Raw genomic sequence first — 23,982 nt, 5'->3', positions numbered from 1 at the left:
AACTGGTAGGCACAAAGACTGGCTGGCTTCTCAGACCTGCCCCTTACCTTCAGAGGGTACTCTGTCCTTTGCTCACATCTGATTCCTAATCTTAGAGGACCGAGAGGTCCTATTCAAGCTAACAGTGCTTTTCATTAGGGCTGGGGGATGGGGGCAAATGGGGAAGAGGGAAATCCATTTGCCCAAACTCTTCTAGCCAAAGCCCTAGTACCACACCCCTGCCCCACATACATGTATGTAGATGCATGAATCATACCTATACATATATATTCAAACCTTCTGCTTCACTGCACAAAACGGTGTCCAGAATGTCAGTGACAGAGCATGAGGCGGAAACTTATTAATGGTGATATTTCTCCGGATCCTGGCGCTGAGCTTGCTATTAGTTCTAAATCAGCAGCTCCCACTACAAAAGCTTATTGTCCCCTAATGGGAAATCTACAAAGCGAGTTTGACTTCTTTATTAAAAACCAACAAGCAGCAGATAAAAAAAGAAACCACATTGCCCCTCTCTTCCCCTCCTGCCTTCCCCTGCTCTGTCTTTGTTCCTTGTCTCTCTCTTCTCCCCTTTTGCCCCTTTCTTCTTTTTCCTTTAAGTGATGACATGAATTGCTGTATCATCAGCTGATTATATTTTCAGTTGAGAGAAAATCCCTTCAGTGGAGAGAGCCAGGAAAGGGAGGGCTACTTAAAAATCACCCACGTGTGAAATCGCCCAGAAGGCAATGAACTTTTCAGGTGTGATCTTTGGACACAAGTGACGAGTCTATTCCAAAAGTCCAGTGTGGAGGAGGAGACAATGCTGGTCACTGCTGAGATGTTTGTCTCCCTTGTCTGGCCTTCCTGATGCCAACTGTGCTGAGGTGCTTGGTGCGAGTGACCATTCTCTGGCCACTGGTTGGTCAGCCACTCAGCTATCTCTTTTATTTACCCAGAGTAGGGATTAATGAGGGAGCCTGGCTTCTCTGTCTCCTGTTTGCTTGGGTAACATCCCAGTGTTTATCAGAAGGTGGGCATGGGGTGGGGTGAGGAGAGGGCTGGCCTAATGGTCAGTTTCCCAGCTGGGTAGCAGATCATGAAAAGAATTCCTGAGAGTAGTGACCATCAGGTATGCCTAACCTGAGGTTTGTGCACAATTCTGGATTTTCTCTGGCTTCCCTGAGGAAAGTGCATCTACAATCATCTGTCTTGAGGAACAAGAACTTTGGTTATTCTTTCACCAGGTTAATTCTCTTCCTCCATTGCTAAGCACATGACTTTCTAACACCTCCCTCTCTAAATCTCCTATTCATAATTTCTCCACTATTCTTCAAGGCCTTCTGGGAAGTCTTCTTTGATCATTCAAAGAGGAATTTCTTCCTCCTCTATGGACCAAAGTATTTACATTCTACTTAAGTGTCACTTACCAAACACTGCCTGGGGTTTTGAATTATCTTTTCACGTGAGTTAGTTTTCTCTCCCAAACTAGACTACAAGTTCCTCCAGGACAGACTTGTCTTGCTCATCTCAGCACTAACACCTCCCTACCTCATCCCCAGCCCTGCCCTATATACCCAAGGCACCTTGCCTTGTATATTAGAAGGTGCTCAGGAAATATGGGATTTATTGCCTGAGTAAAAGTGACTTTCACCTATGCAATATATTCCTTCCCTTTATCACATCCTTCTCTTCTTCCTTCAAGGCTGACTTCAGGTGCTTACTTCACCTCTGGGAAGTCTTCCCTGATCCTCCCAGTCTTCCTTCTCTGGTCACTTAGTATTTGTTTATCTGTATACATGGTGCATCTCCTGGTAAGCTTCTCAAGGTTACATATTTCACTCTTGTCGCTGAATCTTCAATCTGCATCATAATGCCTTACACATAAATAATTAGGCACTTAACGAATACATTTGTTGAACTAAATTGAATTGTGGTTATTCTGCGGTTGGGGTAATGGTTGGATTTATGGGTAATGTTCAGGAATGAGATGTTTTCAGGGTTGGGGGAAGCAGGTCAGGGTAACCAGTGCAAGGTGACCCTTCAAAATTCTTTTGCTTTTCTCCTGCTTTCAACTCTTTGATTTTCCAGAAAGGGTATGTGTGTGCATACATGTATGCATGCATGAGTGCACATGTGTGTGAACAAACCATTGGACAAAGAAAACAATTTGTTTCATTAGTAATGGCAATATTCAAGATGACAACTTCTTGATAAAAAAAAAGATGTGCATTTTCAAATACTTCTTAAAGATGTTTGCTGGTTCATCTGACTACTTCTTCCAATTTATACATCTTAACAAACAGTTCAATTTATATGAGATTGCAAACCAAAGTTTTTAGATTTTACTTCTCCCCCTTCTTCCTTCTGCTCTCCAGGTAATCTCATTATGAACAAGGTCAAAGTCCAGAGGTTTGCCTGCTCCCTCTCTCTATCTGATTCTGACTCTGTCCAGCCTTCCCAATCTGCTAACTTCTCCCCCCCACCCCAATCCTACTGCCAGCACCAAACCACACCAAAAAGAGGAGTAGAGCTAAACAGAGACTAAAGAGACCCCATCTGGCATTTGCCCTTGTGCCCTGGGTAAGCTTAGGCCCTAGGTCAGCATGCCACACTAGCATGGGTCTCAGAAAACTTGGGTGATTATACAGTGAACATACTCCAGGGCTGAGATTTTCCTCTGCTTTCATCAAATCAAAATGCATCTGCAGATCTGACAATCTGATCTAATCCTGCTGGAGTCTCATTAATGCACTAACTGTTCCATCAACACACACATACACACCCTCTCCCATGGACACCAGCTTTGATCAGAACAGGGTCTCAGGAGGGAAGAGGCAAAGAATGGCCTCCAGTACAACAATTTGAAGCAACACAACCCTGAATCAACTGGGATGACAGGCAAATAAACAAGGCACAGAGATTGATTCAGTAACTGATAATTTCAGACACGGGGAGTGCTAACACATGCTTGATATTCATGTGAGCCTCCCTGCAGTTTGGGTTCAGGCACCTTTAGATTTTTAGAGAAGGGAAAAGGAAGAAAATGGGGGAAAGGGGGGATAGAAGAGGAGAAAGGGAGGAAGGAGGGAAGGGAGAGCCAGAGTTGGGGGGGGAGAGAGAGAGAGAGAGAGAGAGAGAGAGAGAGAGAGAGAGAGAGAGAGAGAGAGAGAGAGAGAGAGAGAGAGAGAGATTTTGAAAGAAATCTCATTTCATGCCATAGATTTAGGCAGTGCCCTCCACAGCAGGGGAGATGTCAGTCTGGGTTGGGATGCTTGCTGACTGAAATAGCTAAGACAAGGAATAGGGTAGGAAAGAGTGGGAGAAAGTGAGGGTACCCAGTGGGTAGGCTTAGGGCTCTGTAGATCAAGTTGATGAATATAAACTTGTTGATTGGGTAACTGAGAAAATAGATGCTTCTGAGTACTTACGAACACCTCAATGGTGACAGGGACAGTGCTGTTGAGAGGTGGGTTGCCAGCATCCTTAGCCATGATGGTCAGGTGAATCATTCCATTGGGGATCTGTTCATAATCCAGGGGACGGTTGACACTGATCACTGAAATGACAGGAGATGTGGTAGGAGGAGGGGGGGAGGAAGCAGAGACTCTAGGACCATGTCAAAATCTCAGAGTTGAGGCCATTTAGTCCAACCCCCAAATCCTCTCTATAGTGCCCCTCCGACAAGTGGTCATCCAGTCTTCCTTTAAAGAACTCACATGAAGAGAAACCTATTAGTTCCTGAGGCAGGCCACTGCGCTTTGGCATAGCTGTGTTAGGAAATTCTTCATCTTTGAAAATGATGCTAACCCAACTTGCCTTTCCCATCTCACACATTTTTTTTTTTGTGATGGGCCAATGAGAAAATGAATGTGGAGTTCTTGGTAAACCATAAATCACCCTCTATTTGTAAATTGTGAGAGGTAGTGTTGTATGGTAGACAGAGCAATAGATTAGGAGACGAGGGAGCTGGGTTCAAATTCTGACCCTGATTCTCACTAGCTAAATGACTAGGGATAAACTGATTTCCTTCTCTGTGTTCCTGGTTTTTTGACCTGTAATATGGGAATAATAATTCTGGCATCATCTATCTTAAAGTGTTGCTGTGAGGGAAGCATTTTATTATTATATTTATTATAAACCCAATGTTTTTTCTAAATGGGAACCATTATTATTAGTATCAGTAGTAGCTTTCAATAGTTCCATACATCTCCAGTACTTGAACTAATTAAAAAAGCTTGTTGAAAATGAGGATGGGTGCAAAGGCTACTTTGAACTCTAAATCCTAGGATTCCATGATGAGGAGAGACAGGCAAGGTAAAGGTGGTGATCCTCTTTCTACCCCTTTCCCCCATCCAACCTTCTTTCTTTTCTTTCCTCTACGATATTAGTTTTGGTTATTTATCTTAGCCCTCAGATAAACATGGTGGGTAATTTGTGTGTGCATGTGTGGTGTGTGCATGTATGTGTGTGTGTGTGTGTGTGTGTGTGTGTGTGTGTGTGTGTGTGTGAATGTTTCAGGGAAGGGAAGATCTGGATCATAGAGCTTTTCCAGGGCTTACTAGGGATCTCCAGGGATTGCAACTTGAGGGCTCTGGTTGTCTGAATGGAAGGGGTGGTGGGCCAAGAACAAACTTCTCTTCCTTCTCAACTCTGCCTAGGGGCTCCCTAAGAAATCCAGACCTATCCTGAATGTACTCAAGAATCATCATCAGTTCTGACAAAAGGGAACCAACAGTAATATACTGAGATGATATAAGAGGGAGATAAAATATCCTGACTCACTGGGGAGTCAATGCCCGAGGAAGCGCTCACTCAACCCTGACCCAGTTAACCAAGCCCACTCTTGATTTGAAGAGATTGGAAGAGACTGCCGAAGTGGTGTCTTAAGACCATTTCCCTCTCCTGGGCAACAGAACTCTGGGTTGTGGATAGAGGAGCCATATATCCAAGCCCGTTCTTTCTTTTGCCCTCCAAGACTCAAAGCTCTCATCCACACTCACCTGCATAGCCCTCATAGACGCTGATATCAAAGTAGCTACCAAATGCAGAAGCATTCACAATGCTATAGGTGATCTGGTTGTTGGGTGGGGAGTCTTCATCAGTGGCCTGGGGAGAGGTGGAGAGTACAGTGTGTGATCCCAGAGCCGTACAAAGTCAAGGGCATCCCTTCTGAGACTAGCAGAGTCTTATATTTGTTCAGGTATGAAGAGGAGGGGGTCTCCAAAAGGGATATCTTATTCTTGCTCATCCCCTTCAAGGTAGGCATTGTTTTATATAGATTGTACATCCCTTGTTTTATCTGCCAGGCCTGATGGTCCAGTGATCCTTCTGCCCACAGGCAGGAGTTCCCTTTCCCTTCAGTGAGTGCACTGCATTCCAGGACATCCGTCCAAGCTCAGAGGAAGTTTATGAGCAGAGATGCCCCTGGCATATGGAATGGAATTGTGTGCTGCTTGCTTCCTCTCCCTCCCCTATTCGGCCTGTCTTCTGATTTTGTTGAATTCATTAGCCTCCTTCCAGTCCTGTCACCGACTCAAGAGAGAGCCTTCAGGGAAGCCCCCATCACTCTGAACATAATTGGGCCTGATTGGTCCCACGGAATTTCTCCGAATGATGGCAGGAGGGGAGGAGGAAAAGAGGAGGGGTGTGGAGAGAAATGCCAGACCTGCTGCCATGAGGCAGTCACATTAATGAGTAATTGTTGCATTTAGGTGAACAGATGGGCTGCAGCTTCCATGTCCTTCTCTTCCCCCCACTGCCCCCTCCAAGTTTCTCCCCCAGAACCACTCCTATGGAAATGAGAGCTGATGAAATGAACATTAGAAGACCCCTGTCTCATGGTGGGGTATATCCTATTAGGTGGTTGAGGGAATTATTAAAGAGCCCTGGGTCTCATATGCCCCCAAGAAGGGAAACCCATTGTGAAGGCATGTGAGGGAGAATAAGTCTCTGTCACCTCAGTATACCTACCATCCTCTGGCTGAGGAATCAGAGGTCCTGAATTCTAATCTTCCTAATTTTAGTCGTGTTCGACTCTTCATGACCCCATTTGGGGTTTTCTTAGCAAAGATACTGGAATGGTTTGCCACTTCTTTCTCAAGCTCATTTTGCAGATGAGGAAACGGAGACAACCAGGGTTAAGTGACTTGTCCAAAGTCACACAGCTAGTAAGTGTCTAATAAGGTTGGAGGCAGCATGATATGGTAGAAGGAACACTTTGAAGCCAGAGAACCTGAGTTCAAACTCTGCTTCTGATTCTTACTGCTTGTGTGATCTTGGACAAGTCACTTAACTTCTATCGATCTTGATTTTCTCTTCTGTAAAATGAAGTGATTGGACTAGATGGTTTCTAAGATCCATCCCTTTTAGCTCGAAGTCTGTGATCTTATGACCAGGCCAGAGATTCTTCACCTTTTTTGCGGCATGGCCCCTTTGCCAGCCAGTCTGGTGAAACCTATGGGCCTCTTCTTAGAATAAGGTTTTTAAATGCATAAAATGAGATATGTGGGATTCCAAGGAAAACCAGTTATACCAAAGTACAGTTATCAAAGTATTTTGAAAACAAGTTTATTGACGTCAGGTTAAGAACCCCTGGCCAGATGCTCTGACAGGTGCCTAAGGCAGGTCTAAGAGACTCTGATGCTAAGCAGTTTCTGAAGGGAATGGGAGGAGGCCCCAAAGAGGGCTGCTCTTATAAGGGAAGAGGAGGCTCCCTACAAGTTCTAGAATATATATATTGAGGTTCCTGCTCTCCCCCAGTACTCTTTCCACCTGGTATGGTAGTTACTTGCTGTCTGTCTTGACCAAGAGAAATGCCACAGCTCCATAGCAGCTGGCTCCCACTCCATGAGGCAGTATGATGGGGTGGAAAGCAGTGGATCTGAGGACCCAGGATTCAAACCTGCCTTTGTCACTCTCTGTGACCTTAGCTAAGTCACTTCTCTTGGCCTCAGTTTCCCCATTAGTACAAAGCAGGAGTTGCATTAGGTAACCTCCAATGTCCCTTCTAGCTCACGAGCCATGATGTCCATCATGGTGTGACCTTGGATAACTCCTTTCATCTCTCTCTATAAGCCTCAGTTTCCTGATCAGTCAAAAGAGGAAGTTGGATCACATGACCTCTGAGATCTTTTCTAGCTTGAGAGCTATGATTCTATCCCTGCTGGAAGGGGGGCTTGAGGTCTGTCTGATTCCAGACCAGGGGTTCTTAACCAGAAGTCTGTGAACTTAAAAAAATTTTGATACTGTATTTCAATACAATTAATTTCCTTCATCATCCTATGCATTTTATTTTTTTGCTTTTAAAAACACGATTCTTGGGCTTTGCCAGACTTCCAAAGGGATCTGTGACCCTCAGAAGGTTAAGAGCCTTAAAGGGAGAATCTATTGCCTCCTTCACTTTTAGACGGTGTTGGAGGGGAAAATGAGGAAGAAGGTATAGAGCAGGAAAAAACACAGCCTCAGAAACCACAAGCACATGACCCTCTGGGGTAGATGTGCTTTTCCATGCTACTTTGGGAGGGAGGCCCCTCCCCATCTTGCCAACAAGGGTGGGGGATGCCTGGCTCCTTACCCGGAGCCGCACCAGCTGGGTCACTGAAGGCTCATTCTCTCTTAAAGCCCCCACATAAGCATCCTTCTGGAAGGTGGGGACGTTGTCATTGACATCCAGCACATTAACTCGGACCCTCCCCGTTGTCTCTTCACCACCCCCATCTCGGGCAATCACGGTCAGGGTAAAGCGCTGGATCAGCTCATAGTCCAGTTTGGCTATCAGTGTGATGAGGCCTGTGTCCTTGTCCAGAGAGAACCTGTCCCCAGTAGGAAAATGGGAAAAATCCCAGAGTTAGAGCAGTCATGAAAATAAGGACACAAAGTAAGCAGTCAACCCCACCCTCATCTCCCACCAAGGCAGTTTTACATTTAAAGAAAAGTGAATGGAATTTGAAGTCATCATTCTTTTTCTACTTGTAAGGCAAACAGATAGGAGTTTATTTCCAAGACTATGTTCAGCTTACTTTAATCATCAATCAGTTCCTGGATCTTGTCTATAGCAGGAGAGGTAATATGATCTGGTGAAGAGGGTACCTATCTCAGGACTCCTGGACTCTTGTTTGTTACTTTGGTTTTTGTGGGGAGGGTCCTGAACCTTTCAGAATCTCAGCATTCCCACTTGGGAGATGGTAGATAGGGCAATGAGCTAGGAAAGGTGATCACCTTTACCTAGGGTAAAGTGTATGAGACCCTGGAGCCTCTTTGCCGATAGCCCTTGCCATTGAAATAGGCATGAAAGTGAAACAGAACTTCTATCCCTTTCTTCTGAGTTTTCTCCCTTGGGAGTGGGAACCTTCAGTGAATTGTCAGTGGACATTTATGTTGATATCTGGCGTCTAGCAGGCAGGCCTCAAATTGGAAATCAGGATAGCTTTCAGTCAGGACAATCAGGGCAGGAGTAGGAAAACCTAAGATAAGCACGGGTCTACCTGCAGGATACATGGGTTCTGGCATAGTCGGGTAGCATGGAAAAGGACATTTTCAAATTCCATTCTGTGCCTCTTGCATAAACTCAATTTCAAGAGATCCCTTGTTACAACACTCAACCAACCATTCAAACAATCAGCTTTCTTTTTCATTATAAAACAAGAAGTCCAACAGATGTAAGAATCATCTAGTCTGCTCTCAATAATACCCAACAAAGGAAGAGTATACTGGCTTAGGACAGATATTATAAAGTGGCAACATGTCTCCAAATTATCTGTATTCCACTTTGGACAGCTCCCTCATTGGTAATTTTTTTTTATATAGAGCCAAAATCTCTTTACAATTCCCACCTTGCCTTATGGGGCAAGCCAGAAAAAAAATCAATTTTTTTTAGATGTGAGTCCTTCAAACACTTGAAGAAATAACATGTCTCCTTTTAGACCTTCATCTACTCTTCATATGGCATAATTTCAAGTCGACTCACCACCCTAGTCCACATCCTTTGAACATATACTAGACTCATCTTGAAAAGCTTCCTATTATATGTTGCCTCCAACCCTCCAGATGTAGTCTGACCAGTAGCCAAGGACAGCAGGATGGGTTCTTCATTCTGGAAACCACGCTCCTCTTAATGCAGTGTAAGATCACATTAGCTGCTCTGGCTGTCTCATCATTCTGTTGACGCAGAATGAGTTTGCATTCCACTGAGCCCCCTGGGCCCTTTAAATGTGAACTGTTGTCTAGTCCTCCTATTCCAGTGCTGGGTACCTGAGTGAATCTAGCTGGGGATTTAACCTCTCCTATAGGTAATCCTAAGTGAACAAGTCACATGTGGACAACTGAGAGGTGATTTCTAAAGCACCTTTCTTTGGCCAGGTTCAAGGCATTCTTAAGATGTGATGGTATTTATCCTCTAAGCTCCCTCAGGGTGTGGGGACTGTGAGTCCTGCCTTCTTGTGGATAACAAGCCTGGAGAGTTTAAGTGATTTGACCAAGGTTATTTCATTAACTGGGTAGGAGGGGAGGAGAAGCAGAAGCTTTCAGGCAGCCCATTACTTTAACCACTGGGAAACCACTACCCCAATGCCGGGCATTGAAAGGCTTCCTAAAGATCCCTGGGATGCTGCTGCATCTGATGAATCTCACCTGTCAGAGTCATCGCTGAGGAAGTAGTAGACATCTCCGTAGCTGCCTGCATCGTTGTCTGTTGCCTTAGGAAAAATGAGAATAAGAGTTCATAACTGCCAGATACAGTGAAATAGAAGTTAAAAGGGAAGGAAGATCCAGCTGCCATGGCAGTCATCTGCCCAGTGAACTGCTAGGCATTATAGCCCAGAGGCTTTCTGTGAAGGAAGTGGGAGAACCTTTTGGTGAGATCCCTATTTCCTTTTCCCTCTCTTCTGACTCTAGTAATACACAGCAACTTTTTTTTTTTTAAACTTAGACCCATGCTGATGCCCTGGACCCAAAACCTTCAAATTCTGCTCTGACTTCTGTAATTAGCATCTGAAAATTGGCTCCGTAGCAAGGGTGGGGAGAGACCTGCCACCTGCTTCTCTTGGGAATGAAGACCATCAGCACGTTACCTTTTGGTGGTATCTTTAACTTGGTCACGGAATTTTCCACTTTATCTTTATAATCACCCAAGGGGAAGAGGGAAGAGGAGGAAGAGGCATTATTTTCCCTATTTAATAAATGAGGAAATGGAGGCCCAGGAAGGTTTTGTGATTAACCCAGTGTCTATAGGTTAACTGTTGGATTAACAGCAAATTGCTAGGAGAGTCAGAACATGAACCTAGGTCTCCTTACTCTCAGCCTGGGAACACTTTCAGGCAGAGGATACGGGCTTGAACTGCCCAGACTGTCTTGGGTTCCAGAGTGAGTCAGTACTTCAACAGGACCATAGATTTGTAGCTAGAAGAGATCTTAGAGGTCATCCAGCCCAACCCTCTCATTTTGCAGGTGAAGAAATTAAGGCCCAGAAAGGTTTAAATGACTTTTCCAAGATCACGCAGGTAGTAAGTGGCAGAACTGGGATTTAAGGGTATTCCAGTCATGCAGAATAGCTTGTGCAAAGTCATGGCGGTAGGAGATGGGCTATTGTGTACCAGGAACAGCAAGAATGCTGGTGTGGCTGGATGGTGGAGTGTGTGAAAGGAGTGTTGTGTAATAAGACTGGAAAGGTGGGCTGAACCTAATTGTGAAGGTCACTGCAGGAGGGGACAGTTAGTTGCTCATACAACCACATAGAGATATCCAATATACCTATGGGGAAGGTGGGAGTAACAGGAAGAGTGGAAGCCATTTGAGGGGGGAACATGGAGCTCTGTCTCTTTCCTCCTCTTCTCTTCTCCTCCTCTTCTTGTCTCTCCTCTTCTCCCACCATTTCTCCCCTCCTCTCCTATCTTCTCTTTATCTCTCCTGATCTCTTCTTTTCTCTCCTCTTCTCCCCTTTCCTCTCCTCTCTTCTTTCCCCTCCTCTCCCTTCCCTCCCCTCCCCTCTCTCCCCTCCCCTCCCCTCCCCTCCTGTCCTCTCTTCTCCTCTCCTCCCATCTTTTCTCCTCTTCTCTTTCTCTTCTCCTCTCCTCTCCCCCCCCTTCTCTTAGCAGACACTGGCTTTTCTCCTTTGAGCCCTGTGACAGGTAGGGGCTCAAATACCTGCTTACATCCCCGAGGATGCTAAGAATTTCCCAGGTCTCTGACATTAGCCATAGGAGATTTATAAGAGCTTTAATGTCATGCATATAATGACCGTATGAAATATGTATGTCCAAGGTGGTAACCAAGAAAGGGGAAGGAATTTTATTTTAAAGTGAGAGAAATAGAATAATAATAAGCTGAAAACTTCTGTGTTGCTTAGGGGGTCCTGCCAGGTGCTTGGGAGAGAGTATTAGGGTGAGGGGAAAGGTCAAGAAAAAGCCTGAAAGGAAATGAAAAGATAGAGAATGGTGGAGAGGCAGAAGGAAGATTTGCTCAACGAGGCAAACTTGGGTCATAATTTCCCCTGCATCACATTGTCCAGAGGGTGGCGGCTGCGGGGACTATGCAGAGGTGGAGTTCTAAGGACATGGTGGCTCTTTGGATGTGAGAGATGAGGGGAAGGAAAAAGCCACCATAACCCTTGATTCTAATCATGGGAGAGAGGGCAAATGCTGATTCCACAGGTAGACATAGTGAAGGGAGAAAATTTGGCTCTGGACAAGTTTTGAAGTGTTAGTACCCAGATAGAGATGCCCTGTATAATACCACTACTACTAACCTTTACAATGCTGGTTATAGCAATTTAAGGTTTTCAGAGTGCTTTATATATACATATATGTATCTATAAATATGTGCAGGGCAATTAGGTATTTCAATGGATAGAGTGTTAGACCGGGAGTCAGGAAGACTCATCTTCCTGAATTAAAATCTGGTCTCAGACACTAGCTGTGTGACCTTGGGCAAGTCATTTAGCCCTATTTGCCTCAGTTTTCTGTTCCATAAAATGAGCTGGAGAAGGAAACGGCAAACCACTCCAGCATCTCTGCCAAGAAAACCCCAAATGCTCACAAATAGTCAGACATGACTGAAATGATTGAACAAGAGATGTGGGAAGTGTGCAGTGGAATGAACACTGGCTAAGGAGTCAGAAGATCTGAGTTCAAATCCTGCCTGTGGCACTGTGTAACTTTGGGCAATCATTTAATCTCTATGAGCCTCAGTTTTCTGAACTGTAAAATGGGGGGGGTTGGACTAGAATAGTTTCTGAGGCATCTTTAAGTTCTAGGTCTATGGTTCTGTGAGGTAAGGAGCCATAGGAGTGAAAGAGATTGACCCAGCAGAGTGTGGAGAGGGGAGAGAAGAGGACTATGGTCAGACCATTGAGTAATGCCCAAATTAAGCAGAGAATTAAGAATAAGCAAAGTACAGGAATGAAGAATGGTTAGAGAAGGAGGAAGAGAATCAGTGCATGTGTGTATGTGTGTGTGTGTGTGTGTGTGTGTGTGTGTGTGTGTGTGTGTGTAGCACCCACTCCTTTGTTCTCTTCTGGTTGGGGAGGAAGGAGCAGTGCTCTGAATTCCTGGAGACCCTGCCCACCAGCCTGCCATCAGGAGAGTCTGCATCATACTCAGCAAAGGAAGCATCCTACCCTGCTCCCCACTGACACCTGGTCTCTCTCCCAGCTCTCCCAGGCCTGGTCAAAGCTGCTAAATGAATGACTGATGGGCAGAGAGACTTGTGGGCCACAGGATCTTGGCTTTGGGGCACAGAGCCAGAGGACAAGCCCAGGGTTGTTCTTTTGTAAAGTCAGCTTTACCTCAGGAAAGGGTCACATCCCCAAGCATTCTGCCTGGCTCCAGGATGATGCCAGCAGGCTGCCAGCCTGGCAACGGGCCCTGTTTTCTTACGAGCAGGCGCGCCATACTTCCTGTTTGTCTGCCACAATCCATCAGTGTGTTCTATTAATTAGTGCATCTTCCCGTGGGGACAACTCAGACCGGATGCAAGTGTCAGCTGGTAAGCTGCTGATGTGAAGGGTTCTCCCGGCCAGTAGCAATGAGCAGGATCGCTCACACAGCCTCCCAGTCATCAGGGCCATCCCCTATTTGGCCAGAGGCTCTGGGCCTGCTGAGTTACCTTTTACAACAATTTGGGGGACCTTAACTAGTAGATATCAAATTCACATCTTGATGCTGAACATAATTGGATAGAGCACTGGACCTGGAGTTAGGAAGACTTGTATGCAAATCAGGTCTCTGACACTTACTAGCTATTGTAATCCTGGGCAAGGCACTCAATTTGTCTGCCTCAGTTTCCACATCTATAAATTGAGGATAATAAGAGAATTTATCTTCCAGGGCTGTTGTGAGGACCAAATAAGATAATATTTGTAAAATGCTTTGCAAACTTTAAAGAAATATTAGAAATATTAGCTACTACTATTATTGTTACTATCATTAATAATAATTATTACCATTTTTATCTCTAACTGGTCACATAGGAGAGAAAGGTACAGATTCTTCTCAAGGATACTGGGGTGTCTATCCAGGCTATAACTTGTATGTATTTGCCCTTTTTAACTAGACAAAGGAACAGAGCACCTGGGCTCTGTGCCCAGTGACCTAGCCTCCTGAGGGCAGGTCCATACTTCTCAGGGGCTAATTCACCCTGCTCTGATCCAGGCTAACTGTAATGGTAGCTTTACAGATAGTTATCCCAAACCCCTTAATGCTTCCCCAGGGTGCCCCTCCCCATTTACCTTTTTCCCAATTGAGATCCACCCCACACGCTGTCCCCATGATATCCAACCTTTTTCAGCTAATTATTGGATTAGGTGGTCCAGTGGAGAGAAAGATTTCTGGACACTTCAGAATCTGTTAGATTGTGAGTTTCTTGAGGGCAAGAACTGTCTTTTGTCTCTTTTTGTATTTCCAGAGCTTAGCTCAGTGCCTGGCATATAGTAAGTGCTTAATAAACGTTTACTGATTGAGTCAGGAAGAGCTTCAATCCTGCCTCATATAGCTGTATGACTCTGAAGGTCACATTAAACTTTTCCAGCCTCAGCTACTCATCTCTAAAATGGGGTTAATAATAGCCCCTATGTCCTAAGGTTGTTACAAAGATAAAAAGAAATAATATTTATAAACTTTAAAGAGCTCCATTATGTCAACTGCTATTATCATCAATGATCCAGAGCTGGAAAGGACTCTGAAGTCCATCTATTCTAACCCCCTCATTTAAAAAATGAGGAAACTGAGGCCCAAATTGATGAAGAGACTTCCCCAAGCTGATATAGGTAGTGAGCCTCAGAGGCTGAGCTCTAGTTCAGATTCTCCTACTACACAAAACCAATGCTTTTGGTATCAACTTTGTCTCTGTATCTCTGGTACCTGGGACAGTGTCTTGGTTCACAAATGTGGACCTGTAAAGGACCACTGAGGTCATCTACTCCAAATCTTTCATTTTATAGATGAAGAAACCAGAGGCTCAGTGAGATTCGGTGACACACAGAATAGATACTTAATAAATACTGCTTGATTGATAGATATTTGGATACATGAAGAAATATTCTAGCTGGAAAGGACCCAACCATGACTACTGCCTGCTGGCTTGTCTAAGACCTACACTACATTTTTTTTTTTACAATTTTACAAATACTTTAATCAAAAAAAAAGAAAGTAATGTACACCTCCCGCTCATAACAAGGAAAGGGTCATTTAAATTATCCTAGGCTTTCTGCAGTAAGGTTGGGGTAAGGGAAGGAAAAACACATGAGCACATTCTTCTCTTTGTCACATCTCCACGTGAAAGGTCTGATGCTGTCCAAGGGAGCAGGCTAAAATGGGGATTTTGCATCATCTATTATGATAGTACCAAAAGCCCTTGTGAGCATTTGTGGCAGATTGGCACACTCTGGATTGACTCTGAATCCTCCTCTGCTTTTTGTCTAACACCATCCTCCCCTCATCTGCTATTCTTTGTTCTGAAAACTACTATGCCCTTTGCTTTTGCAACTAGGGCCCAGTGGGCCAGCCCCTAACATCTCCCTGTCTATGACACCAGATATAGGAAACCAGACATCCATGAGTCCCATGCTCCATATAAAACCCAAGACTTTTGGCTGCATCATCAGGCTGTCTTGGTGTTGGGGTGGACCAACTGTCCTACACCCCATCTTAGAGGAGAGCTTGGAAGAACCTAGGAATATTGAGTCTGAAGATGGCACCTCTCAAGATCATTGCCAAATCTCACTCCCATTTCCTCATTTTTCCTAAAGATCATTTCACCTGAGGCTCAGCAGTTAACCCTCCCCATGGCTACTGAGCCACCCATGGCATCATTTTCCCTTATCTCTGTTCCCTGCTAGCCCTGCCTCCTGGGTAACTCTTGTGTGCATTAAAACACACCAACTATAATTAAGGTCTATTGCTTTACACATTACTAGTCTCTCTTCTTCTTATGAAACCTTCACATTCCCCAAATGCTCAAATGGGTCTGAGACCATGATGGATTTCAATGATTCATGATATTTTCTTGATAATCCAGGTTGGCAGAGGGGGGCAGGGAAAGATGCCTATGAAAACCAATATAAAAGGTGATTAAAAGGGCAGACTTTAACTTATTTGGGCCTGGTCCCTAATTTACAGCATGATGTGGTGGGAAAGCATGCTTGATTTGGAGCCAGAGGACCTAGGTTTGAATGCCAGCTTTGCCCGTTACTCTCTTGTAACGTTAGACAAGTCGCTTCACTTCCCTTGGCCTTGATCTCTTTACACATAAAATAAAAGCATGGCAATAAATTACCTTGAGGGTCCCTTCCAGTTTTAAATCTATAATCATTTAAATTCATCTTCTTACTTCTTTTATCATATCTAATCTAGTACAAAATTTTCTTTGGGAAGATGCATTCATGTCTGGCTATACACACATCCCAAAATGGCATCAGCTTATAGTACGTACCACCCACCAGCATGACAAGAATCAAGGCACTAAAACTAAGGACACAATTGTAGTCATTGACCTCAGGATCCTTTCTTCTCTATTTAGTGCTCTGAACATATCTGCTTATTCAGCTCTCTCCCATCCACCATCCCTTAATGGAACATTCTATGACTTTGGAAAGACAATGGTGGCCAATCAGCTCCTACCATATGCCCCCATCGAAGCGGGTGGCATGTGGTGAGAACAAGGCCATTAAGAATGGCTGGTGATGAGGTCATGATTTATGAAAGCCTCTTGGAAAACACTTAGGAGCATTGCCATTACTAGCAAAACTAATTCCCTCATTTGGGTCTTTATAATTGTGTTTGTAAGTGCTTATTTGAGTGACGGACAATGCTGGCTGAAGTGTAATTTTCTTCTGCTGACAAAAATGGAAAAAAAACCAAAATACAGACAGAGGAGAGGAAAAAACTCACTAAAGGTTAAAACAAGGTTAGCAGTGACATCTGAGGCGTAAGGGAAGACTGTTGTGCCAATGATGACTACCCCAAGGGGAGGTCCACAGTTAACAGGAAGAGAAAGGAATTTTCCCATTGGTCAAGAGATGTCCTGGTGGGCTCCCTCATTTAGGGAAGTGGGAAGGTGGTATTTCTGTAGGACCTTAAAAGATAATTTCTACCAAGGTCCTTTCTCCCCAACTCTCACCACCTCTGCCAATTTGACAAGCCAAACTAGAATTCCTGACTCAGTTCTTGATAGATCCGCAAAAACATTCCTACTTTCCCAACACTATCTCCAGGGAGGAGGACCCAAAGTCAAATCTCAGGTCCGTGAGGGTTCTTGAGGCCTGGTGGCTATTTCCTTCCCCCCCCCCATTGGCCCCAACTGGAGTTGTCTCACTCATCTTTGGCTGGAGTGGCATGTCTGAATCACCCTGAAGGGCAGGAGGGAACTCTGGTTTCCAGGTTTTAGATGGTAGAACTTCCTGAGATTCAATCTAAGCCTTTTCCACACTCTTTCTTGAATTTCTCTAGCTGCTCCACCACTCCAACTCCATCTCCTTGATTCTAATTTAAACATTCCTGGGAGAGATAATTAATTAACTTGTTATACTAGGTCAAAGGTTTCTACCCTACAGATCTAGTGGCTACAAAATGATCCAGGAGTGACGATTACACTGAGAAGAATTCTGGGTCTGGAGTCAGATCTTGTGAGTTCAAATCCCAGTCCTTTCACTAATCCATCTAATCTTGGGCAAGCCACTTCTGTCTCTGGGTTTCATCTTCTGGAAAATGAAGAGATCTAGGCTAAAGGACTGCTGAGCTCTCTTTCAGTTCTAGCTCATAATCCTGTCTAGTTCACAATTCAGTGTCCTTCCCAAAATTTGATATCCACACCACTAATATTCCAGATGTGGTCTGGGCAGGTATTAGGGTCTTCTGAAACCCTGGGCAACCTGCTGACCCATCTAACAGATGGGGGACACTCCTGATACAAGCAATACGGACCAAGAGGACTTGAGTGAACTTTTATCTCTTCCCTGTACTTGTGGAATGCTTTAGAAATTGAACATCTGGAGACCCGTTCAGGAGAGCTAAGAGTTAAAGCAGAAACTCAGCCCATGCACAAAACTTTGGCCCTTTCATTCATTGTGTGAGCTCTTAGCTAATTGTGCAGAGGAGACTCAGAAGCCCAGCTAAGGCCATAAAGAGCAGGCTCCTACCTCTGAGAATGGCAATCAGATTTGACGGTCTCCTTTCCCACTCTACACTTCCCTTCCTTCCTCTTTTGACCCTTTAACCAATTACAATGCTTAAAAAACCGCAAACCATGAATCTGGGAGTGGAGGTAACAGAAAACATCTTGTTTCCCCACCAATTACCACCCTGAAAATGGAGGGAATATCCTTAACACATCAGAAATAGAACTTCTATAAAAAGAAGGCATTTTTTGGGGGAAAGTTGTTGTTCCAACAGCCAGTTTGGACATAGACTTGAATGACTACACCACCCTTTCTCATTTCCAATCTTTCTGAGGTCTTGGTTAGATGTATAAAATATCCTTTAATAAATCTTGTTTGGACATATCTTAATTGGAAGTTTTCTTCTTTTCCGTTCCCTGGTATAGAAGCTGATATACCCCATAATCTATTCATTTGGAGTAGCCTTTGCTACCAAATGCGGTCAATGAAATGAGTAGAAGAAAACTGATTAAATCTCATTTGGAAATTCCTACAAGTCCCAGAAATGGTCCTCATTCTGATGGCCACTTTGGGTGGTCCTAACTTACTAGGACAGAATGCAGGGGAACTACATAGGTCATTTCCACAGTATCGTGTTCAATCCTTGACATCATATTTTAGGATGGGCTCTGAGAACTTGGAATGTGTCTGGAGGAGGTTAATCAGGATGACTGAAAATGCCATACAAAGATCAGCTGAAATAGGGGATATTTAAATTGGAGAAGAGAAGGCTTGGGGGGTGGGGTATATACATAAGATAAAATAGCTGAATTTAAATATTTCAGGGGCCATAATGTGAAAAAGGACCAGATGAGAGAACCAAGAGCAATGAGAAGATGCAGAGAAGCACATTTAGACCTGATGGGAGGAGGAGCTGCTAGCCTCAAGTAGAATGGGGCTTGCCTGGGGCCATGTGGGTTCACCCTCATTGGAGGTCCAAAGCAAAGGCTGGACAGCTCCTCATTGAGTATGGATTCTTAGGTTTGTTTTGGACCAGGTGGCTACTGAGGTCTCTTACAACCCCCAAATTCTGTGATCTTTGGCTCCCCTTAATGACCCACATTGTGTGTATCTAAAGAAAGGACTTCTGAAGAGCACTGAGTACTTCACACTCATTCTTTTTGTTCTTTCCACAGATATCAAGAAACCCTTCAATATCTGTGACAGTCTTTTCTCACCACAGTTTCTGAGACACTCTGCTAATCTATAGCTTTATCAGGGAGTCTCCTCCACTTCCTTCTTGAGCACATACAGCTTTCTCAACCCACTTTCCATATACCCTTGGCAGCAATGTCATTTCTACAGTAGTTGGTCCAGCCAATACACATGTCCTTTATGACCTCATGATGATTTGTTTTGTTACCGCTCAATATCCCAGCTGTATCTCAGGGCCTACTTTACCCATGTTCACACCTACAGGTTAGCAGGCAACATGACTCAAGACTTTGCTCACTTACATACCTCTCCATTTATGTTCTTATATCCTTCTCCTCTAATATCCTCATGCACTCAAATCTTATCCCATTTCTCCTTATGACCTCTTACACATGTTTATTTTTACCCTTATACACCCAACCTTATCTTATATCCTATACTTAAATCCTCATATTACCTCTCCTCTCTTCTTACAGCTTTTATCCCTACCTTATATTTTTCTCTTCTCTTATACTGTCTTACACCATCAATAGGATCTTGTTACATTTTTTAAACCCTCTCTCTCCTTAAGCCTTTATACTCACATTTTCCTCTCTCTTTCCTATATTCATATCTCTCTCTCTCTCTCTCTCACATCTCCCCCATCTTGTCATGTTCCTTCACATGCACACCCACACGTGCGCACACACACACACACACACACACACACACACACACAGACTTCCTCTCCTCTACTGTACCTGAGGCCACATTCACACCTCCCCAGCCACTGGAGCATGTTTCTCCCAGTTCCATGCACACCTGGCTGCTCTGCCCAGGGTTTCTGCTCTGAAGCAATGTGAGCACAGCTGCTGATGCAACTACCCTCAGTCTTGAGCGCAAGTGGCAGCCAAGCCACCGAGTGGTTCTACTCGCCTGCACAAATCTGCAGAAAAGGGCATGTCGTACAATTTGTTCAGGAAACAATAGCAATGTTTGACATGTCATAAGGATTGATGGAGCAGAAATTTACATGGGAGAATGCATTTTTAAACAGCTCCATGGAGTCCTGGTGCTTTGCCGGTAATGGTTTCAACATTCATCATTCTCCAAGCCCCACTGAATAACTCTTTAAACTGTATGAGATTAACTCCAGTCTTGGAAGCTTTGGAGGGGCCTCTGAGATAGCTAAGGGAGGGGTGTGGGTATGAAGCAAGGAAGGACTTAAGCTGAAAGAATGTACTAGATGAGAGAAGAGTGAGAGAGACTGCAAACTGAAAGCGCTTTCTTCTACTCAAGTCTGCTAAGCTGTCTTGATGCCCTGTTGCTCACTTCAGTATTTTCATGACTTCTGAATTCAATGTGTGGTAGGAAGCCTCTTCAGGGCCTGGGGAGGGGATCTTCCAGTTGGCCACCCTAGAGGTAGAAGGTCATACAGTCTATCCCTGGGCCCCTGGGTGGTATGGAATAGTACTTCAGTTTTTCTGGCTGTAATTCGAAGAGTATGAAACTACTTTGTCTGAAAACAAAGCCAGTTCCTGTCAAGTGGATGACCAATGAATCTTATAGAGCTTATAGATTTCAAAGCTGAAGGTCTTCTAATCCAATCCCTCCTCCCAAATGAAACTGAGGCCCAGAGAAGACTACATGACTTGCCCATAGTCACACAGGGCACAGATGGCAGAATCGGGACCTGAATCCAAATCCCCTGGCTTTAAATTAAGCTCTCTTTCCACTGTATCAGTTGGTTTCAGTTAACACTCTCCAGTACAAACACCTACAATCTGTTTCTTAACCATGCCTTTTCTACCAAATACCAGTGTTGAGAGAATATCCTGATCACTGTCCCAGGTTGGGTGGGGTTATTGATAAGGACCTTGCAACTCTTTAGCCTTCTATGTATAATGGTCTTTCTTTCAAGTCAGGCATCACTTATGCTAACCCAGGTGATATTTTATGGAGAAGCCCTACTGCTGTGGTGGTCTGTAGTTTCTGGGTAGCTTTTCTCATGTGCCTCTGAGTTCTGGGTGTGTCCTTGGGGAAATCTTATTTATGATACAATGCCACACTGTGCTGTAAGATCCCTGAGATCTGCATCAGAGAACGCTGAAGAATTTGGCAATAAGGGAGTTGTTTCACAAAGTCAGTGACAGCTGTATCTTTGACAACATTGTCTGAATCCTGCCCTCATTTCTCAGGTGTTACTGTGTCAAGGGGTTGTGGGATGCTGACAATGGAGAAGCTTCTGGGTAGAGATGGGATTAATATAGCAGGGGCTATGACTTTGGGGATGGAGAAGAAGTGCCTAACTCTGGATTTCACATGAGAGGCAAGAAGCTAAGAGTTATGGTTCAGGGTAGGGAATGTTATGAGGACTTCTTTTTAACTACATGGGAACATAAGAGGGTGAAGAAGAGTGAGAGAAAGGAGTGTTGAGATGAAAAAGAATAAAAGATTTAGGATAATAAAGCACTATTATGTTTTCCAAAGTGAAAATTAGAGAGGTCCTCAGGACTGGAGAAAGTTATTGGAGTCCTACTTAGGGAAGCTGAGTAATAGAGACTGGGGATGGAATGGTTAGGGAAATAGAGGGAGGAGGCAGCAAAGGGAAAAGAAGCCAGTAACTGACAAGGTGGTGCATGAATTACTTGAGGCAAGCAATGATTTTGATAAGAAAGTTAAAAAAAAAGCTAGGTGGCACGATGGATAGATTGCTCTACTTAGAAATAGGAATATCCAAGTTTAAATCCTGCCTTAGATATTATCTGTGACCTCTCTTTGCCTCAGTTTCCTCATCTGTAAAATAGGAATGATAATAGCACCTATCATCCAGGGTTGGTGTGAGGATCAAATGAGATAATATATGTAAAGTACTTTGTAATCTTTAAAGATCTATATAAATGTTAACCATATAATGGTTTAATTTTGTGGCAGCAATGATCATGTGTATGCTCTTCTACTGACACTAGGGTGACTCAGAACATCTGAACTCGACTAAATGAGACTGGATTAAGCTGGTTCCCTCCCCCTCCCGCTTCCCCTTTTAGTTAGTTCTATATCACAGGAGAGCTAGATTGTGTGCCATACTCCTAGCTCATTTCTCTTTTGTTATATTTTAATTCTGTGTTTTTTAAGAATGAATATTAGTCCAAAGAAACATGCAGAAATTATAGCTCTTAAGGAGCACATTTCAATGACTATTAGAGATATTGTAGCAGCTGCTGAATGTATAAGTAAGACAAATGTTTCAAAGATGATTCAAGCTTACAGTGAAACAGGATCAGTACCAAAATAAAAGGAAAAGTAAAATTATGAAAGAAAAATAATGCCAAACTGGCAAACGATTGCAGGAAAACAACTTAATTTATATTTAGAAAATAAGCAAAGACCTTCAGACAGACCTGGCTGCTAGAGAGGTTACTTCTCCTGGTTATTAACCTGGGGTCCATGAACTTGGATTTTTAAAAAAAATGACAAGTGTATGTCAATATATTTGGTTTCTTTTGCATGGCTTCCTATGTATTTTATTTTATGCCTTTAAAAACACTTCTGAGAAGGAATTAATAGGCTTCACCAAAGTGTCAAAACAGTCTATGACATGCACATAAAATATAAGAACCTATACCCTACAGTGTTATACAGGCTTCAATTCAATTCAACTAAACCTTTATTAAGCACTTACTATGTGTCAGGCATTGTGCTAAGTTAGGGGAACATAAAAATAAACAGTTGCTATTCATTGCTTATAATGGGAAAATATGAATCACAGGCAACACAATATAAAGACTGGAAACCTGAAGATTGGAAAAAAGTAATTTTACTGATGGAGATCACTTTTTCATTCAAGTCTATGCCAAAATTCTTGTCAGAAGAAGTCCAGGTGAGCTTATAAAACCTAAGCATCTTCATCAGAGTGTAAAACATATCCTGCCAAATATTTTGGGAATATTTTATTTCCAGTTGACTTGGAAGTATTATCTCATTAAAGGAATGATGTACTGAGAAGAAGGATTATTCTGGAATTGCAGAAAATCCCAAAAGGACGCATGATATAGCAACACGATTTTGCATCATAACATATGTCCTTGTACTATCCTATACATCATATAAGGTTAAGAAATTCATCCGAGATATGGAGATAAACATGTTTCAGTGACCTGGAAACTTGCCTGTCACACTCCACTAGACAGGCTAAAATTAAGAAAACACATCTTATATTAAAACACTTAAAGATACAAAAAGGTCTATAGTCATTTGCTGAGAGCTCTCTCTCCTTTTCCCTTCTCATCTCATATTACTCAGACTGTTTTCTTTCCTATCTTCAGCCCAAATTACATAAAGAAGGGGCCTATCTCTTTTTCAAGGCAAATGCTCTAACATGTACACTTGATCCCCTTCCTCTCCCAGCTTTTCTAGTCGATTTCCATATTTATCATCTTTAGTATCTCTTTAATCTTCAGTATGTTGCTGTTTACTGCCCCCTTCCCCGCTACTTACAAACATGGTCATGTCATATCCATCCTTATGAACAAACCTCAAACCCTAACCCTCATTTGATATAATCATCCCTGTACTAGCTACTGTGCAATACCTCTCTTCTCCTTAGTTAAACTCCTTGAGAAAATCTATACTAGGTAGCTCCACTCCCTTTCCTCTCACTTGCTTCTAAGATCTTTGCAAACTGATTCCTAACCTGATGAGGCCAGGAACCTGCTCTCTCCAAAATGACCAATGATCTCTTAATTGCCAAATCTCCCAGACTTTCCTCAGTCCTCATCCTTCTTGACCTATCTGCAACATTTGGCATACTGTTGATCATCCTTTCCTCCTGGATACTTTCTCTTCTCTTTGTTGTTACTATTTAGTCATTCAGTCATGTCTGACTCTGTGGATCATTCCAGGTCCTTCTATCCTCTGCTACCTCCTGAAGTCTGTCCAAGCTCATATTCATTGCTTCCATGACACTACCTATCCACATCATTTTCTGCTGTCCCTTTCTCCTTTTGCCTTCAATCTTTCCCAACATTGGGATCTTTTCCAATGAGTCCTGTCTTCTGATTATGTGGCCAAACTATTTAAGCTTCAGCTTCACTATTTGTCCTTCCAAAGAATAGTCTGAATTAATTTCTTTAAGTATTGACTGATTTGATCTCCTTGCTATCCAAGGGACTCTCAAAGGGGTTTTCCGGCACCACAATTTGAAAGAGTTGATTCTGTGGTGCTGT

General features: G+C 43.4%; 1 protein-coding gene across 1 annotated transcript in view; it reads right to left on the bottom strand.

Moving 5' to 3' along the window:
- The window catches only part of CDH23 (cadherin related 23), a 606,235-nt gene that overhangs the window by 186,703 nt on the left and 395,550 nt on the right, over positions 1-23,982 (bottom strand). The window contains exons 14-17 of the mRNA XM_020994435.2: positions 9,607-9,671; positions 7,553-7,790; positions 4,980-5,085; positions 3,408-3,535 (exon numbers count right to left, since the gene is read on the bottom strand). Of these exons, the coding sequence (XP_020850094.1) occupies positions 3,408-3,535; positions 4,980-5,085; positions 7,553-7,790; positions 9,607-9,671 (537 nt within the window). The remainder of the gene's footprint in view (positions 1-3,407; positions 3,536-4,979; positions 5,086-7,552; positions 7,791-9,606; positions 9,672-23,982) is intronic.

The sequence above is a fragment of the Phascolarctos cinereus genome, unplaced genomic scaffold (genome assembly GCF_003287225.1).
Source record: "Phascolarctos cinereus isolate Bilbo 61053 unplaced genomic scaffold, phaCin_HiC Scaffold_3;HRSCAF=262, whole genome shotgun sequence".
NCBI lineage: Eukaryota > Metazoa > Chordata > Mammalia > Diprotodontia > Phascolarctidae > Phascolarctos > Phascolarctos cinereus.
This window is presented reverse-complemented; position numbering and strand designations above follow the sequence as displayed.